The following is a 19,377-nucleotide window of genomic DNA, read 5'->3' as shown; positions in this document are numbered from 1 at the left end:
TCTCTCAGCTGACAGCCTTGCCCCCCTTCCCTGAGAACGCAGAGGCCACGGGCGGAGGACACCCACACCAGCACCCACAGCCCCGCCGCCCGCACAGGAGCCCAAGCTCTCTGCTCCCTGCCGTGGCCATGAACTGTCCTTGCTCAGAGCTAAGGCCAACTCCTCCTCTCTCTGTCCTGCACCACTGATTTTTCCTACTCTACTGGATCATTTCCATCAGCACACAAACTGCTCTCTCGTTTCTTCTGGCTTAAAAAAAAAAAACAACACAGTGCTGTTGACTCCTTCTCTCCCTCTGGCTACCACCCCTTTTTCTTAAACACAGGACTCTCCATTCAGTATCCATCCCCACAGCTGCTCTCGCCCATCCTCTGCTGAACCCCCTCCAAATGGGCTTCTCTCCTCACCCGCCGTCCCACCCACCGCTCTGGCCAAGGTCACCCATGACGCCCTGCAGCTAACTCCCATTTCTCAGTGCTCATCTTCCTTGCCCCGTGGGTAGCGTCTGACCACTAATCCGCCCTCCTCCAGTCTCCCCCCAGCCCCCCGAGTCCTGCAAGCTACTAGCTTCACGTGGCTTCCGGAGCACTCCACGCTGCCTGGATTTTCTACCCCACCGCTGCTCCTTCCAGCTTCTCCCGCGCTCCTCCGCTAGGCCTCACCCACTCCCTTGGTGATCTCAGCTGTCTTTACTACCATCTCTACACTGACGAGGCCCTGCAGCTCCAGACTCAAATATCCCACTGCCCCCTCGACGTTTCCACCTGCATGTCTATAAGGCATCTCCCACTCAACAAATCCAGAAGCAAGCCCCCCTGATCTCCCCCTATCCTGCTTCACCCTAAGAAGTCCCCTCTTCCGTAAACAGTAACCTTCTGATCGCTCACATCAGAAGCCCTGGAGTCATCCTTGATTCTGCTCTCTCCTCACATCAATCTATCTGCAAGTCCTGTCCACGCCACCTTCAGATCCTAGACAGAGGCCACCACCGCTCGCCATCTCCACCACGGGCTATACCTCCAGAGTCCATGACACCATCATTTCTCACCTGGGTTATCCCAACAGCCCCCTAACTAGTCCCTGCTGCTGCCCTGGGCTCCCTGCAACCAAGAGGGCAGGGTGACTCTACAACTAAAACAGCAGAGGTCACTCCTCTCCTCCAGCCCCTCAATGGCATAATACCCTCACGCAAGCAAAGGTCCTCCTAGGGTCCTGCAAGGCTATCACCTCTGGGTCCTCCCTATGGCCCAACTCCTCCTCTCTCACTGCGATCCAGACATCCAGGCTTCCTTGCCAGGAAGGTACCAAATCCTTCATACTTGCAGTTCCCTCTGCCAAAAATGCTGTTCCCCAACATCCACATAGCTCACTCCATCCCCCTCTTCGTAGCAAGGCCTCCCCCTGTTACCCTCACCCCAGAACCCTTCCAGGTGTCCCCAGCACCTGTCTGACACACTACACATCTGCTGGTTCGCAGGGATGTCTGTGTTGGCATCTGCCTCCCCGCATTGGAAGGTGAGCTCCCTGAGAGCAGGGGCGGTCTTTGTTTTGTTCTCTGCTGTTTCCCCAGTACCCAGGTCACAGTAGTTGCTCAATAAATACTTTTGGACAGACAAATGAATGGAGTCAGGTCTCCCTCATGGGGCAGATAGGACAGCCTCTGGCTAGCAAGGGCTCTATGAGTAAGAAGGACCACCCTTTACATCACTTACTCAGAAATTCAGGCCGTTCTGCCCTCTGAGCACACTGTCGGGAGAGGGGATGTAACAGGAAACCCCCAAGAAAGGACTCTTCCTCTCTTCTGAACCCTGAGAAGGCAATCCGGCCAGGGAGAGCCGTGGACTCAGACCCTTCAGATCCTGCCTCAGCTCCTGGGTAAGTTACTTAACCTTTCAAGCCCGGGTGTCCTCACCTCTCATATGGGACCAAAGGGGCCTGCTAGCTAGAGTTACCACAAGGATTAAGTTAGTCAACATTCCTGGGATGTGCCCAGCACACAGTAGATAATCAAGGACAGTTGTTCTGGACACTGTAAGAGCCTCAGGGCCTGAGCCACACTTAGCCAGGGTGGCCTGGAAGTTGAGACATCTGAGTCCCAGGGCCAGCCCTTGGGCCAGTCACCTCCTCCACGGCCTCCGCTTCCCCATCCAAACTACAAGGAGGCGAAAGAGATGATCTTAGATGACTCTGCCAGCTCTAAAATACCACGGTTCTGATCTGTAACTGGAGGATAACTCACGTCAGTAGGTGGCTCAGAGCTGGCCAGCTGAGCCAGGTCCCCATTGAAGGCCAGGTCCGAAAGGGGGTTCCTGTGAGGGAGAAAGAGGGGAAATGGAGGCCTAGAATGGAAGAGCCTGTCACAGGGTAGACAAGGGAGAGCTGATCAAGGGTCTGCCTCAGTGACTGCAACAGCATCCAATGTTAACTGCCTCCCACCTCCCACAGGCATTTCCTACTGGGGGACAGAGACGCTATGCAGTTTTCACAAAGTGCCCCAGAGACAGTGCCTGTTCCCCACCTGCACACCGAGGGTTAAGTTCCGTCAACTCCTTTGGGAAGAGGATGCAGCTTGCCCAGACCCCTCCATGGCTCCCAAAAAGATACCCGCCCCCCTTCCCTTAAGGGGTTAATGTTCTCCTGCCACCAGAGAGAATGCAGCTGGTCCTGCTGCCTTGCCAATACTTCTTGAGGAATTGCAGGGGGAGGGAAAGAGGGAAGAGGATTTTCCAAGGTTGAAGTTGTTCATTTTAAGCCTGGCTTGGAGCAAAGGAGGGGAAGATGAAGGGTGGAACCCAGCCAGGACAGGGTGTGACCTCCTGAGAGCCCAGGCCTGGGACAAAAGAGTTGATAGGAGGCCCTGCCTTCCAGGCACTTGAAGGTGAGAGAGGGGAAAGGCTGGAGGGCAGGGCAGCACAGGGTAGGGCAAGAATCTTACCTTCCAGCTCAGCTCAGACAACAGCAGCCCTGCCCTCCACAGCAGCAGGAGTGGGAAGGGGCCTGTGGGCCCAGCAGAGCTGCCAGGGGCCCAGCTGCCAAGTGCCTCAAGCAGCTCTCCCTGCCCTGAGGATGGCCTCCATGCAGCTGACAGCCCTCAGCCTCTTCCAGTGCCCAGGGGCACCTTCTGGTCAGCCTTCTTTTATATACTGGCACCAACTCTAGGCAAGTATACCATACACAACAGTCTCCAACCTAGCTGTACTTCCTGTGCGTTGACACTAGCTGGCCTGGCATCAAGGTGTGTTCATGTCTTTCCTCTCCCATCAAACTCCTCCTCACAGCCAGACTGTGCCCTCCTCAAACTGACACACTCACACACACACACACACAGAGCACCTGGCACACGGCTGCACCCACAGCACGAGCTAGCAGTTAAAGTTAAAAGCACACACTGGAAGAAAACAGACCCGAATTCAAACCCCAGCTCTGTCTCTCTCACTTGCTAAGGGACCAGGGGAAGTCACTTTTGAGCCTCAGTTTCCTCATCTCTAAAATGGGTCTAATATTCCCTTCACTAAACAGCATGGCTGTGGATTAAGTGAGGCAAAGATTGGCTCTCAGTAAAAAAAAAACCTGAAAATAAACTTCCATATACTACATTTGAACTCTACTAAAAACATACACCAACTCTGTATAGAGAACTATCATTGTAAAAAGAACATAGTAGCACTGCCTGCTGGGGGAATGTTTTGTGACTCAGACCTAACCTAAAAGCGAAGATCACAATCGCAGATGCAACTACCACTTTGTCCTCCAGGCTGCAACCAAACATACAGCCTCCCACCCCCTCACCTCTCCTCGGGGGTCTTGCTGGGCTCTTCAGGGCACTCTGTGGGAGACTCTGCCGGCCCCTCCTGGGCCCATTCCCTGGAGAGGGTCCCACCATCCTCATCCCTGGGACCTGCGGCCACACCATAGGTCCTGGGGCCATATCTTGAGCTGCCATCATGGTTGAAGGTGAGGCGGGAGCCCCAGAGGCGGTCAGGGCTGGCCGGGACCTCCTTCCTCGGCTGCTCCATCTTGGCCAGGATCGCTTCCACTGTGGTGGCTGCAAAGCGCTCCGAGGCTGGGCGGAAGGGGGCGGGCGCCTTCCGCACACCCATCGGGGCGGCACATCGAGCTGGAGGTGTCAAGGGGGATACCTCTTCTTTCCCACGTTCCTCTTTCACAGTCTCTCGGGTGGCTTCTCCTCCAGTAGGGGCCTCAGCCATAGGCCTGGGTGCAAACGGAAGGGGACGCTTGCTGCCACCATAGGGCTGGGGTCCCGCCAGCATGTTCATCTTCCGGGCAGAAGGCAGCTCGGCCAGAGGACCCCGGGGAGGCCGAGGTCCAATAGGCACCAGCAGGCTGGGCTTGGCAGGCAGGGCTGGCTTGGTGGGCAGGGCTCGGGGTTTGGGCTTGACAGGGGGTTTGGCCCGAGCGTCACCTACCAAAAGGAAAGGGTTGGTTGGGGGGATGTCAGAAGAACAGCAATCAGAACTTCATCTCCCACCGTACAAACTCAAAATGTTCACATCCTTCTAGGTACAAGTCAAATGTCACCTCTTCCATGAAGTCTTCCTTGATTTTCCATACACGTGCCAGAAACATCTCCCATCTCCAAATTCCCAAAATGTCTAGTCAGTCCCCCTTATAAGCTAAAGCTATTTAAGGGTCCAGCTGGCAGCTATTTCTCCCTGTACCCACTTTGCACCTAGTACACGTTCTTAACAAATGAATGAATAAATGAGCAAGTGAGCTAATAAATGAGTACCTGCCTACCCACATCAATTAGTCAGCCCACCATCTCCCCAAGGTAGTCCTTTCCTCTTACATGATACTCTGCTATACTACCATCCACAGTAAACCTGTTATCCCAGCTCAGCGTCCCTACTCTGCCACCCTGCTGCCCCCTCCCCCAGTGCACACTCAGGCCACCTCCCCACTGTCATCTGGTGTGTGATCAGGAATGCAAACTTACTATTGACCTAAGCCAAACAGAAGTAAACCTGGTACAGGCTGTGGAGGGGGGGGACCAGAAACCTACCTTCTACATAAGGCATTTCAATACCAAATAAAAGACCTTGAATTACTCATGGCCACAGCCCTTTTAATAGAATCCTTCATCGCCCACTCATTTGGCTCAGGGCAAGAAAGGCGTCTAGACAGGGAGCCAGGAGGACTGGGTTCAAATCCAGAGGTGCATGCCATTTCCCCCCTAGGCCTCAGTTTCCTCCTCTGTCAAACATGTGGTTTGATCCACACCATCTCAAAGGTTAGTCTGCTCTCCTCTGCTGGAGAGCTCTGATCTCAAACAGTTCTGAAGGGTCTCAATGGAAGCCAAGAACCTTTCGGACTCATCCTGCCCGTCCTGAGCACCCTCCCTCCCTCCCTCTCACTGCACAGAGTCATCGTTCGCCCAACCGCTCCAAGACAGAATGGGGGTTCAAGCCTCCGCCCCTCCCACCCTCCTCCCAGCCACCCCGCTGCTCCACCCTGCACCCATAGGTACCTGGCTCAGAGCCAGCAGATACCAGCTCCTCCTCTGGCTCCCGGGGCGGTAGGGAAGCCATGGCTGTGCCTTCCCTGAGAGTAGATACTTCCATCACATGCGGCGGACCTGCGTGAGAAGTGGGGTGCAAGCTGGGGTGGCTGAAGACCCAGGAAAAGAAAGTAAAAGGGTTGGGCGCTGGCAGCAGGCTCGGTGGCGAGGGACGTCTCCGACTTCTGGCAGAGGCAGAGTGCGGGACAGGAAGAGGGAACTTCAGGAGGGGGGCTGGGGGAGGTCAAGGGAGGTCCCCAGCCACCACGCCCTCCACACTTCCCAGATCACTCCCCAACTCTTGTCTCCTAACCCTAAATTCCTGGAGCTTCAGGGAGCCGCGCACTGCTGCGTCCTGTGGCCAGCTCTCGGTGGCACCCCACTTACCTCTCCCAAGGTAACCCCCGGGGTCCGGTGGCCCCACTCGAGGTATCTACTCAGGGGCAGAGTAAGAGGTCCGCAAAGTCTGAAGTCTCTCTGTGAATCACCTCATGGGAGACGGGAAAAACCCGCTCCTCCCCAACCTGGGGCTCCGCCCACTGCCTGCCTGCCTGCTTCCCCCTTCCTGTTCCCCCTCCTTCTCTCCCTCCCTCCTGCAGCTGGGAGTGGTTCCCTCTCCCCCCACGTCCCCCCTCCTCCTTCCACATCCCTACCCCACTCCCGCCTCCTTCAGAGCTGTCTCATCCAAACACGGAAAAATAAGGAATAAAAAGTAAACATCTGGAATACATTTTTTTCTTTAATTTCTCAATCGCTTTGGCTTCAGCTTGGAATTTGATGAGGTAAAGTCAGGGCCTAGTCCTGTTGCCATAGCAATGGCCTCCCACTGGATTTCCAGAGCCTCGCCAAGAGGAAGGAGGAGCCGGCCCAGGCCTGGGCTGGGAGAATGGGACAGGGCTTGAGAACACCCGGGGGGCGGGGTGGCTTGGGGGAAAACTCCCTAGGGTTCCCTTTCTTGGACAGTTACAGTGGGACAGCCACAGCCCAGGAATGTATGTGGGCATCACTCACCAGCCTAGACTTGACCTGAGGGGTTCTGAGCGGGGCTGAAGTAGAAATTTTAAACCTAATGACACAACCCTACGGTAGAAGCCAAACGGGTGCCCCTCCTCTAAGCTTGTAACAGCAGCTTCAGATCTGCTGCACCAAATGGATTCAAATGCTAGGTGGACCTACCGCTTTCTAGCTCTGTGACCTTAGGCACATGGCTGATTTCTCTAAGCCTCAGTTTCCCTATGTGAAAAACACAGTTACTGAGACTGTTAAGAGGCCTACATGAGGGACCTCCCTGGCAGTCCAGTGGTTAAGACTCCGCGCTTTCACTGCACACGGCAGGGGCCACAGGTTCGATCCCTGGTCAGGGAACTAAGATCCCACATGCCATGCAGTGCAGAAAAAAAAAAAAAAAAAGAGAGAGAGAGGCTTACATGAGAGGATGCACACAACTGCTGAGCACAATGCCTAGCACGTAATAAGCGTCCAGTAAATGTTGGCCATTATTAGCATGATTCCACTTAGTGTCACCGACGAGCTAACACATTGGTGACCACCTCCTCCTTTCCCCAAACCACAGGCTTCCGTTGTTCCTGACCGTTCCTTCTCTCCTGCAGGCCCCAGTCATGTCACCTGCTCTTCAGACACTTCACCACCTCCTCAGTTCCCATCCTGGCTCCTGAAGCACCATCCCACCCTCAAGACCCCCACCCAGGTTGACAGAGCCCTGCCCCCCTTGTTCCAAAGGAAGAGGGGTATTTCCTATCACCTAGTGTGCCCACCGTCAGTGAGGACGACCCAACCTTCTCCAACCTGCAAGGGGCACTGCCTTCCTCAAAGTCACCCACTCCGGCTGGTCTGGCAAGACAGCACCAAATCCGAAGGGACCTCAGGTGCCCAACCTTTGCAAAACCCACCCACCTCTCACTTTTACCCTGCCCCATCTTGTTTCAAAGATGGGAGGGGATATGAAGGAGGCAGAGAGACACCCATGATTGTCAATCCCTTGGTCAGCCAGCTACCACACAGGATGCTCCCTGTGGGTGGGTGGGTGAGTAACTGTGCACAGCCGGTCCAAGTGTGCATGGAGGAGGGGCACATGATGGGAAAAAAATAAAATTAAAAAAACACAAGACTGTTTCCTTGTCCCTGAACATTATTACCAGGGACATGCTGTGGGTGGTTAGAAATGGAGAGGAACTGGTCCAGAACCGAAAAACCCTTCAGCTGGGGGCCTGGTGGACACCTCAGCAGTGTGAGGAGCTGCAGCAAAGAAGCTGCAGCTCGCCTTTCCCAAGAGGAGGGGGTCGCAGCAGTTCAGAGGCCCCAGCCAGGAAAGCCAGGTGACCAAGGCCAGAGCCGAAAGCTGTAAAGTCTCAGAGGCTCTGAGCATTCCCAATCCGCAAGAGTCAGGAGACTAGCTGACCCCTGGGAGCACAGGCCGCCAGAAGGGCAGGGGAGAAGCCAGGCAGCTCCAGCCCCGGGGGCTGAGGCCCAGAGAAGCATCGCCGCAGGCGGGGTCGGCCCTATGGACCTGGGATCTCCGGCCGGATCTGGGGCCAGAGAGGTCGGAAGGGACAGCCTGTAAACTGCTGGAGGAGGGAGGGCCAACGGGAAGACGGAACAGCCCGGGGCGAGGGGCCGTCTGGAGGGGCCCAGTGGGGAGCTCTGGACACAGAGGGACGGCAGCAGCCTGAGAGAACAGGGTAGAAGAGGCGGAGGAGGGGGCGGCGGCGGCAGAAGCAGAGAACCTGTGCGCGGGATGTGGAGCAGCCGGCGAACAGACGAGGGACTGGGGGCAAGGACCGGGTGGGGGCGGACTGGGGCGCTTGGGGGCGTGCCGAGGGAGCCGGGGGAGGGGGCTAGCGCAGGCCCGGTGGTAGGGAAAGGCGGGGGTCCCTCCAGCAGCTCCGCCCGCCCCCGGCTCCTCCTCAAGCCCTCGCCCCCTCCCCCCTTTCTTCTGGCTCGGTCAGCACGAGCTCCAGACCGTGCACCCACCGCCCCTGCGCACACGCGGCAGCTCCCCTGTGTCCCCCGCCTACCCCGCGCCCCCGGCCCCTGCAAACTTTCCTGGTGACCCCCCCCCTCCAATCTCAACCGAGGTCCCGACTGAAAAGCGCCCACTCCTTCCATGCCTCTCCCCCGCCCCCAATGCCGGACCCCGCCCCCTCCTTCGCCCTCCCGCCCGCCCCCGCACACTCACGCGCTCCCCCAGGATCCGGCTCCGCTCTGCTCGGGCTCGGCAGCCCGATGCCAGTCTCCGCCGCCGCTACCGCCGCCGCCGCCACCACCGCGGGACCAAGCCAGTACGAGCTGTGGCAGGGCCCCGCCCCTAGCTCCGCCCAGGTCCACGCCCCCAAAGCGCCTCATGAATATCCATGAACCGGTGAAAACCGGGAGTGGATAGACCGTGCGGAATCCGCCGGGTCTTACGCGAACAGGCGCAGCCCAGGTACTCAATTATTAATGAGACTTGCAAATGAGGGGCCGGCCACAGGCTCAGACCCCGGCGAAACTGACGCAACTTAGCTGCTAAAGAGAGGTTGGGCAAAATGGCCACCGAGACGACTGCCTAGAGAGGAGACTGCCTTAGGACGGCCCAATTCTCAGGCCCAGCCGCCTGTACTGATTGCAGCACCAGAGTCACGGCTAGAGAAAAGGTAACCATTGGCCAACTAGAGAGGCTTCCTGTGCAAACACCTAAGGGCCTACGCAACGTGGCCACTCCACGTGTATAAATTCAGGTTTAGAGCCACCGCGGGGATGACTGGAAGCTCTATTTTCCTCGCTAATCCTCATTTATCTCCTGTTATGCTCCCTTCCCATATATAAACTCCTCCCAACCTAAAAATGCGGCATACTCATTTCCTCCCATAAGAAAAGCTTCACACATACTCCACACCTTTCCTGCATCTCCATCAGACTTACACCCCCCACCACACACACACACACACACACACACACACACACACACACACACACCACTCATCCTCCCCAATTCCCCGGGCTCAGGTTTCCATTACCCCTGCTACAGGGAAGCTGGTCAATCCCGATTCCATTATCTAAAGACTTGGAAAACCCTTGACTCATAGGTGATTAAGGATGGAGCCAGAGCTGCCCCCTCAGCTTGGCTAATGGAGTGCAACTATGAGAGAGACTTCCTAATCAGATCAGCTCTCATTTCTAGACTCTCAGGTGGCCCATCCCAGCAGAAGAAGAGTGAAAAACGATGCTTGTCCAGCCGGGAACAGAACAGGATGTACCTGGAGACTTGCTTCCCAGATGAAGGGTCAGAAGAGTGCAGTAAACACAAAAGTGGCAGCAATACAACAGGGCTAGAGAGAAGGCATAAGGACATGGTTTCCAAAGTCAGTTCCCTTTATTAAATGTTGATTTTTCACAGACCAGAAATACAAAATAAAAGTAGAAATAGGCCCCGGTTAGGAGCTACAGACCTGACCTCACATGACCCCTGCTTGCAGCAACTTGACCAGGACAAGCAGCAGCTATATCCCAAAGGTAGGGAAAGCAAGACAAGGCTTTGGATCCTGCACTGCCCTGCCTCCCACCCAATCTCTCCCCTAATTATAAGGAGCCATCCTTGTGAAGCAGCGGAGTAAGACACCTCCCCTGCTGCCCAGGGAAGCGCATACGAGCAGGAGAGCTTGTTCAGATGGCATGGAATCCAAGGACTACATTTCACACGAGGAGAAACTGGTACCAAAACACGGGGCGCGGAGACTGGGGGGTGACAGGGTACAGCCCAAGAAGAGAGGACCTTCCTCCTCTCTACTCATCAGATCCTGACGCCGAGTCTTCGGAGCTGGGGGGAGTACTGGCTAGTTCCTCTTCTTCAGAGTCCTGAAAACCAAAGGTCTCTTAAAGGGAAAGGTGTAGAGTCCAGGTGTGCCCCCCAGCCACTTTTCAGTGAAGAGTCCCCAAGTCCCAAGCCCATCCCTAGACTCCAGCACTAGCCTTCAGAACCACAGAATTCCACCTCTCATTTCTCTCAAGGGCCAACCACAACCCTTGGTCCAGAAACACCTGCCCCACCAACTCAGACGCCCCTCACCCTCCCAGGCTCCAGAGCCCCCGACTCCTGCTGCACCTCACTCCGCCTCCTCTTCTTTTTGCTCTTATTCTCCCCTGAAGAGCTCTCATCGCTAGACACAAACTCTTTGCTCTTGAAGCTCTCACTCGGCTGCCTTGACGAAGACTTGGATGACGAGCCCCTAGAGGGCGCTGATTTCTTCTCCATCTTCACCTTTACTTTCTTCTTCTTCTTTGACTTATCCCTAGATTAGCAAGAGGGGAAAGGGGCTGGGCCCTCAAGTTCCCACCCATGGTCAAGGCCAAATCTCTCCTGGCTGTAACGGGGCCTTTCCCAATCCCAGCCACACTGCCCAGCTCACTCTAAATGTGCACAGCCAGCCACCTCAGCCCCAAGTGCCCCAAGGGAGCCCGTCATAAATGAATAACCGGAAGAACCAAGAGCTACAGCCTGAAGCAGCCCTATATGCAAAATGTACCTAAAGCCTCTTACTTTATCTTTAAAACTCCATGTGAATTATGCTCCATAACAACGAGTATTTTTCACTTCCCCATACCTTCAAATCAAATTGACCCTCTTAGGAAAATGAGCCGTATTTATCCAAGTGACTTGGGCAATTCTCTAGCACATTACCCATACTTGGGCAACTGCCTACCCAGCTCTGAGAAGCACTGCCCACCACAGTCAGAAGCGTATCTATTATCTTTAACACCCCGATCCTCAACCTGGAATTGCAAACATACCTGCCAAGAAAGCGGTTACGGGGCCATTTTGTTCCCAAGACTCACCTTTTGGAAGACTCACCCCGGCCCCCTTCATATTCTTTCATGGCTTTTTCATATTCCCTCCTGGCATCCTCAGCCTTGCGATCCCACTCCTGTCTCACACACAGACACACACACACACACACACACACAGACACACACACACACACACACACACACACACACACACAGGAAAAACACAGGGAAAAATGAGGCCTCTTCCCTGACATAGGCTAAACCAATACAACAAAGTCCCACCAACCCCTCATGTCTGCTGCTACATACCTCTTTCTTCTCTTTGGACATTCCCTTCCAGATCTCGCCCGCCTTCTTGGAAAGATCCGTGATACTGATGCCAGGATGGTCTGACTTGATCTTCTCTCGGCTGGCGTTGAGCCACAGCATGTAGGCAGACATGGGCCTTTTGGGGGCATTAGGGTCTTTGCCTTTCTTTACCTACGTAAGAACCCAAATGCCTTCGGCCGTCTATTTCCACAAACCGCCCCGCCCCATTTTCCCAAAGAACTTATCTGGACAATTTCTTAGGGGGATAAAATGGAGAGAAGACTAAGTAGCATCAGGCCAGACTGAGAGCTCCCCAAGGGCAAAGACAATGTCTTCCTCCCCTCTGCACCCCAGGGTCAAGCTCACTAGGGGCCCCTTTCCTTGGGCTCCTGGCACAGAAGAAGCCTGCCCCCAATTCAAATCTCCCAGAAGCTGATTATCTCAAGGGCCAGAGTGAAAAATTTCCAAGATATTCATTCCTCAAGGCCATCATCACTGACTATAAAAATCAGCCCCGGAGGACCGGTCAGCAGGCCCTACTGGTGGAGGACAGGAGAAGGTAAAGAGAACAGCTTCCCCAGCGCCCTCCCACTTAGCAGAGTCTCTACCTCCACGGGCTTCTTGCGACTCTTGCGATCCTTGGCCATCTTGGCCTTTTTAAGCTGCTTCCGTTTCTTCTCTTCCCGGTCACTGTCACCCTCATTACTGGAGGAGCTGGCAGAGGCGTTGCTGTCAAACCTGTCAAGGAGAGTGGGGCTTAGACTCGGGGAGAGAGGACAGCACCCCGCAAGCTCAGGACAGGAGGAAAATGAGCCCAAAGATACCTGCCCAGAAAGGAGAGAGGGAGGAGGACCACGGCCTCCCCCCACCAGGCCCCAACCCTGCCTCCTCCCCTGTGCTGAGGTGGCTTCAACCACATCCTCTCCAGACCCAGCCATGGCAATGGGTTACTTGCTAAATCAATCAGCGAGAAACAAATGAACCAATGCGCTCCAGTGGCTCTCCTTGGTCATGCCCTACCTAACCCAGGTCCTACACCGTCCCCACATTCCTGGGGACAAAACCACTGTCTGGCCTTGCCCAGAACATGCCCCAAGTCCATTTCACCGCTTCCTTTGATCTAATCGTTTTAATCTGCCCTGTAGTCTTTTCCGATGAAGAGATAATTAGTTACTATATAAAAAGCGGGGAAAACCAACTTCAGTCCAACCCAGTGTAACCCAGTACCTGTTGCACCTGGAGCTCCTCAGAAGGTGGAGCTGCTTTACACCTCAACGGTGCTGAGCCGTTTTCAAGGCATTTTCACAAGCATTTGCTCACTGACCTCATAAGTATGCGGCAAGCACAACTAGTGAACTCCAGCAGATTTTTTTTTTTTCTTTTTGCCACCCAACATTCATTCCCAATTCTTCTGAATTAAGAGAGTTCCAATTTCCTGCTGGGAACCACCTTGCCCCATTCAGGAAGGGCCTACCCCAACCACAGGCTCTAAGGGCAGGTAAATGGCTTAGTTCTGGCCCATCAGAGCACATCCTAGTAACTCAGACTCAGGAAGGGGCAGTAACCACATTGTTTACCACTGCTCTGAGCAAACTGGCATTTCTGGGTGTTAAACCAGTAGGATTAAGCCTGTCCAAAGCTTCTCAGGGTCATTGAACACCGCATGGGGCAAACCTATCTAAAAATAAGGAAATCAGAAGAAATAAAAAGATTCCCCACAGCTTATAAGCAGCTGGGTCCAAGTGCCTGAAGCCAATTCTATCACCAGACTCTCCAGTTACACGAGCTTGTAAAATTCCCTCCTACGCTAAAGTCAGTCTGAGTCTTTTCTGACATCAGCGATCAAGAGTCTCGATGGATACGGCACGGGGAGAACACTGCCATCTCACAGGTGGGGACACCACGATGCAACGCCTGACCCAGTGATTCCCAGCTGGGAAGCTGGCAAGCATTGATCCTTACTCCCATTCTCTCTCCACTGTCATTTTCTGGCTCCACAATGTGCCTTGTACTTACAAAGCATCTTGACAACCTCCAAAACACTTCCACGTATCACTTCACGGGAGGTCACTTTTCCACCCTCGGTCCGTAGGTAACGCTGACACGTGGGAACGTCCAGAAATATTCTGGTCCCCTAAGTTTACAGGCCGCCACCTCACCCCCACGAGGGGGACCCAAAACTCACTCCTCTGCCACATCCTCCTCCTCTTCACCTGGGTTGAATGACTCATCTGAAAAAGAGCACAAGATACATCAACTCTGCCCCCATGGAAATCCCAGACGCCCAGCCCCCGCCCCACGGAAGAGCCGCCCCGCCCCCATGCACAGCACTGCCAAGGGGAGCCCACCGGTTTCTTCTCCTGAGTCATCACTGCTGTCGTTGGCATTCTCCTCCCGGATCTTGCCCTCCTCCTTCATCCGCTCCAAGTAGGCATCGTGCTGGTCTTCGTCGGAGTCGGCGTATTCATCATAGCTGGGGTTCATGCCCTAGTCAGGGCAGAGGTGAGAGTGAGGGCCAAACCACCCCGGTGCCTGTAGACTCAAAAAAGCACTCCCCATGCCTGTGAGTAGATCAGAGCAGCGCCCAGAAGACCCTGGGGCTGGATTGTCCACACGCAGCCAACGTGCAGGGCCTTTGCCCCAGACTTCCTGCTGGCGGGGTTAGTCCAAGCCCCTCCCCCTCCCAGCCCCACTGGGGGCTCCTGAAGGGCTGCAGAGACTGCTCTAAGGTCATGCTGAGGAAACCTGCACCAGGAGGGGGAAGGGGTCACACGCACCTCTTTTTTCTATAAGAGTAAGAAGAGAAAAGAGAGTGAAAAAGAAGCCAGACGAACCCCTGCCCCTTCGCCCCGCAGAAAGAACAGGAGAGAGGCTCATCCTTTCCACACACACAGGTACCTCTTTCAATCCTCGGTTTTTGATGTTGAGTTTTTTTGCATTGACAAAATCAAACAGTTTTCCATACTCCTCCCTGTGAGGAGAGATGCACCACATTACTAGACAGGCAGGGCCAACACAGGGGTGGACCCCATGCTGTCCTGACACCCATGGGCCAGGACAGACCGTGGGGCTTGGAGCTCTTGACCGCACTATTCCAACCCAACAGCTCGGAGACTCCCGGAAGACGGCAGGAAGAAAGAGTCAGGCACTAGCCTTGAAGGAAACCTACATGGTCTCAAGAGTTCGGGGAAATAAAAGGTGGGGAGGGAGGTGCACCTATTTACCAATATGCACAGAGCAAGGGGAGGATGCAGGGGGAGGGGACGTGTTCATCTTTTTACTGGTCTGTATCTCATACTTCTCAGGGTTGTTATGAGGATTAAATGTGAAGATGTTTGTAAAACGTTTAGCCCACGGCGAGCACTCAATAAACATTAGCTGCGTGTTCTCGGGCACAAAGCTCATTCCAGGAAAGAGGGAGATAGCATTTCCCTCACGGGGGCAGTGGAGGAGAAGAAGGGCTAATACCAAACACATAGAGCTTTCGTAATACGGAGAACGACTTTTTTCTTAATTACAGAAAGAAAGCAATGGAGAGGCTGCCAAGGCCTGAGCACTCCAAGGAGGACCAAATTCCAGGAAGCAAAAGAAAAGTCCTGCTCGAGGCTTGGGGAGTCAGGGAAGAGTCCCAACCCTGGAGAGTACCCCAGGCCATGCCAGCCTTCCTGGTCGAGGCTGGGTCAGGACCAGGATGCCCAGGAAGTGACTGACAGAGACTCTCACCTCTCAATGCTACTGAAGGTATACTGAGTGCCCTGCTTGGTCTCAATTTCAAAGTCAAAGGAACGAGTGGTGGTGGTACCACGGGCAAAGTTGACAAAGGAGATCTCATCGAAGCGGATGTGCACAGGTGGCTTGTGGACGTAGATGAAGCCCCGCTCCAGTGGGTACAGCAGCCCCGAGCTGGCCTTGTAGGAGCAGGTGATGCACTGGGCCCCCGAGTGCCTGGTGGCAGGTGCAGGGAGCTCAGTCAGTGCCGCCTCAGTAGCAGGAGACGCACTGTGTGCTCAGGCCCTCAAGTGAGTAAACCTCACTACGCTGCTATGATGGGGGCAACTGACGCCATCAAGCCACAACCCAACCAGGCCTCCAACCAGCTGCATTCCCATCCCAGGACAGCTTTACCACGGAGACACGGCACAGCCCATCCCCAGCAGGCCACGGGCCCAGGCCTGTACTCTCACCCTTGGAAGTTGCCTGGGACTGTGATCTTGCGGTTCACCAGGGCTTTCATGACCCGGCTGACCATCTCATAGAGGGACCCTGACATGTTCTTGGTGAGCCGCCCCTCAAAGCGCTTCTCCACCTCTTCCCTGCAAACAGGAAGACGTGGTCACGAGCACTGCTGCCTTCTGCTGGCACACCTGCCTCCTGCCTGGGCCAGGGACACACTCACTCGTTCATGTTGAGAGTCAAGGAGATGTCCTCGTCCTTCGAGAAGAGGAGGATGAGGAAGTGGTAGCGGGTTTGGCCCTGCTTGATGGGGGGATCCAGGCTGATCTGGGAAGGAAGAGCCGACCAAGTTCAGCACCAGTCAGTGCTCCACAGGAACGTGCTGGTGAACTAAACACTGGTGAGAAACGTCTACTAAAGACACGGGCAAAACCCAGGGCAATGCACCCCCAGCGGCTTCTGCTTTTACCACAAAAAACATCTGGCGCTGGTCCTTGTGGGGCAGCAGAAAGAGACGCAGCACTGTGGTGTAGGGGATCTTGTAGTCAAAGGTCTTGCCGTGCAGGTGCAGAAAGGTGGGGTAGATACGGATGTCATAACGGCCTCGGGGAGTCAGACACTGCAGCTCCCGGAAGATGCAGATGGCGTCTCCAGTGGCCTGGATCACATCCGCCTTCGACAGCACGTTCTGGGCAAAGGCCTGCAAAAGCACACACTGGTAATCAAGCAGCAGAGACCCCACCCCTGGGCTGTCTGGGGCCTGCTCCACACCATCTGCTCCCAAGGCAACCGGGGAAGGCCTCACCTCAACGGGGTCCACGCCATCCTCCTGGGTGGGAGGCACATAGAAGCGCACCTCCATGAGAGAGACCTCTGCATCGTCATTCTGGTGGAATTCCAGGGTCACCTCATTCTTGCCTGTGGTGCACTGGGACACGTTGCTAAGAGGTATCTCGAAGACCGGCTGGTCGCCAATGTCGAAGGAAAGCAGCTGCCCTGGGGGAAAAGGCGTATCGAGCCACAAGCTCTCCCCTTGGCTCTGCATAAACTATGTCCCGCCAGACTATAGGTTCCCTAAGGACAGGGCACTGAGGCTATTTTGTTAATACTGTACCCCAGGGACTAGGCACAGTGCACCGTTGGTCCTCGATTCAAGTACATGATAAATTACAAACTGACAGGAAATCAGAAACAGTGGCAGTAAGAGAGTAAAACAAGCTAAAGGCTGAAACCCTTCATCCTTCCTTCTCCCCCCAGACCTCAATCTTCCGCAAGACTCACCACCAAACTTCACTGTTCCCCAGTTCCAACCCTTCACACAGAGGTCCTTCTCCATGAGCTCCAGGCGATAGTGAGTTTTGAAGAAATCAGAGAGTTTCTCAAACTCCTGTGAGTAGAAGGGAGAGAACAAGCCCAGTAAACCCCAGTGGCCTTAACACAAACTTGAACATTCTGGGATTATCTATTTCTGAGAAACTGTCCAATATACCTTTTATCAGAAATCCACACTGACTTAAAGTCTCAGCTATAAAGCTATTTAAAAGGCTTTTGAGGGCTTCCCTGGTGGCGCAGTGGTTGAGAGTCTGCCTGCCGATGCAGGGGACGTGGGTTCGTGCCCCGGTCCGGGAAGATTCCACATGCTGCGGAGCGGCTGGGCCCGTGAGCCATGGCCGCTGAGCCTGCGCGTCCGGAGCCTGTGCTCCGCAACGGGGAGAGGCCGCAACAGTGAGAGGCCCACGTACCGCAAAAAAAAAAAAAAAAGGCTTTTGGAAAAGGTTGTTTCTGGAGACCGGCTCTCAGGCTGGGGGAGGAGTAAATGACTGACATTCCTGGCTATGCACCTCACAATGGTTTTCTGACTTTGTACAGGTATTGCTTTAGTGAAAGCGGAAACGAAGATGAAGTGAAGTCTTTAACTCAAGCAGTTCAAAATGAAAAAACAAAACCCAAACTAAAGCATCAGGTAAGACCCTGAACCTGGAGAGAGGCCATAGGCAGAAACCACCAAAAAATCAAAACAGCAGAAACACTTCCGGAGTCAAGGCACAAAGAAACTCCCAAGACTGACACCCAAAGCTGAACACTGATTGCTTAATAGCTTCAATGGTCCTGCACTAAGGAGCCCAAACTAGCATTTACATGGTTATCAGAAAAAGGAGCCCCACTTCTCTCTAGAAGGTTAAAAATCAAGAAGACGGCACAGTAAAAAGGGGGCTATGGCAACAGGACACCTCACCGACTCCCGGAAGCCGTCGTACTTGTAGACATGTCCGTTCTTCGTGAGCAGTTTAAGTCCGTGGCCCAGAGCTACTCGGCGCCAGATACCTTCCGTCAACTCCCCAGCCTGGATGTTGTCCACTTTGCCGGTCTTACTATTCTTGAAGATGATGCCCTGGCGGCTCAACCTCAGCCGACCATCATTCTGTTGGAAAAACAGGTCCAAATGCACGGGAACAGCACACAATGCAGACCAGGGTCAGTCCCACCCAGCACCCCTTCTGGGCTGGCCAGATAGCAACGCAGGAACAACAGCTGAAGGGGTGAGGGCCAATAGGAGACAAGCAGGCAGAAAATGTGGATTCTAATCCTGGCCCTGATCCAGAACCCTTGCAGGTCCTCAGTTTCGGATTCAGGGCTGAGCAGCAGGTGTGGTCCCTTCAGATTCTAACATTGTATAATTTTTATACTCTCTCAGGATTGCTTCTTGTTGAGGAAACACCAAGTACATATCATACTCTGACTCCTTTTCCAAAGTCGCTACATTGATGATACTGCTACCTCATCAAGACAAGCTCTTGTTAGTAAACAAAACGTCTACTCCACCTCCCTTCCTCCACCTGTATTAAAAACCCAAACCCTTCTTACCATGGAGCCTTTCACCTCCTGATACACGTCGTTGAACTCCAGTGTTTCTGCCATGCTGACCTGCCGCTGTTAGGTGTGCAGATACACGGAAGACTGGGAATCTGAATTCGAGAGAGGGAGATAAATAAGTACAAAGGACAACACCTCATTCTGCCTACGGATGGAGCCAAGTGGCAACCCTTGCTGTGCCTGGGATGTCTCAAGATCTCCTCTGCCTGGGAACCTACAGGCCGACTCTGCCGAACTCCAGGGGCCAGGCCCAGCCCGGGCTGAAAAACCAGGCCTGCCTGAAGTAGCGCTTACATCCCAACCAGACACCCACTCTGGGCACTCCACCGGGCGCCATGGCAACAAGCAGCGGAGCCGCAGGACCTGCCCGGGAGGCAGCACCTCGCCCGCGCCCCAACCCAGCTCAGAGTGCAGGGTTTCCCTCCCAGAGCCCCCGCCGCGACGCGGTCCCGGACCCACAGTTCTCCCCTCCCCCTAAAATGGATTCGCCCGCCGCCCGCGGATTCCAACGCGGAATGGTCCATCACGCGCATCCCGCGGGGGAGCAGGGCCCGCGCCCTCCTGGGGAACGGGGACGGCGACCACCCACCTTCTCAAGCTGTCGCCTCGCGACGGCCCGGGTACGGGCAGTGGGCGCGTTGGGGGACGCGGAGCGGGGGTGGGGACGCGGGGGATGGGGGGGACGCTGGGGAGGCTTTTCCCGCGTGCGCGGCCCAGCG

The 19,377-nt window shown here is 54.8% G+C and overlaps 2 protein-coding genes across 7 annotated transcripts in view; both read right to left on the bottom strand.

Annotated features, from left to right (window-relative positions):
- The window catches only part of TNKS1BP1 (tankyrase 1 binding protein 1), a 25,416-nt gene extending 15,504 nt beyond the window's left edge, over nt 1-9,912 (bottom strand). For 2 of the 5 annotated variants that reach the window (XR_004479088.2, XR_004479090.2), the window contains exons 1-4: nt 5,906-6,064; nt 5,489-5,596; nt 3,790-4,423; nt 2,240-2,309 (exon numbers count right to left, since the gene is read on the bottom strand). Coding sequence is in view for 3 of the 5 variants with exons in the window: in XM_033412927.2 (XP_033268818.1) it covers nt 2,240-2,309; nt 3,790-4,423; nt 5,489-5,582 (798 nt within the window). In the remaining 2 variants the exon portion in view is untranslated. Of the gene's footprint in view, nt 1-2,239; nt 2,310-3,789; nt 4,424-5,488; nt 5,597-5,905; nt 6,065-8,714; nt 9,408-9,774 lie in introns of those variants that run through there. The other 3 variants (XM_033412927.2, XM_004264117.4, XM_033412925.2) reach the window with 3 other exon arrangements.
- Nucleotides 9,872-19,377, bottom strand: SSRP1 (structure specific recognition protein 1). 2 transcript variants are annotated; one of them, XM_004264118.4, is made up of 17 exons: nt 19,248-19,377; nt 18,650-18,750; nt 18,021-18,206; nt 17,066-17,171; nt 16,590-16,780; nt 16,254-16,484; nt 16,008-16,111; nt 15,796-15,924; nt 15,335-15,556; nt 14,510-14,582; nt 13,960-14,098; nt 13,797-13,842; nt 12,220-12,349; nt 11,612-11,782; nt 11,351-11,439; nt 10,620-10,806; nt 9,872-10,372 (listed from the first exon to the last, which is right to left on the bottom strand). In XM_004264118.4, exons 2-17 carry the CDS (start codon nt 18,701-18,703, stop codon nt 10,301-10,303), a joined length of 2,130 nt encoding a protein of 709 aa, XP_004264166.1. In that variant the 5' UTR covers nt 18,704-18,750; nt 19,248-19,377; the 3' UTR covers nt 9,872-10,300. The 2 variants fall into 2 exon arrangements, with proteins under 2 accessions (XP_004264166.1, XP_049569627.1); XM_049713670.1 differs by lacking the exon at nt 19,248-19,377 and having other exon boundaries at nt 18,650-19,089.

Source organism: Orcinus orca, chromosome 8 (genome assembly GCF_937001465.1).
Source record: "Orcinus orca chromosome 8, mOrcOrc1.1, whole genome shotgun sequence".
Lineage (NCBI taxonomy): Eukaryota > Metazoa > Chordata > Mammalia > Artiodactyla > Delphinidae > Orcinus > Orcinus orca.
The sequence above is the reverse complement of the archived record's forward strand: the minus strand, read 5'-3'. Positions and strand labels throughout refer to the sequence as shown.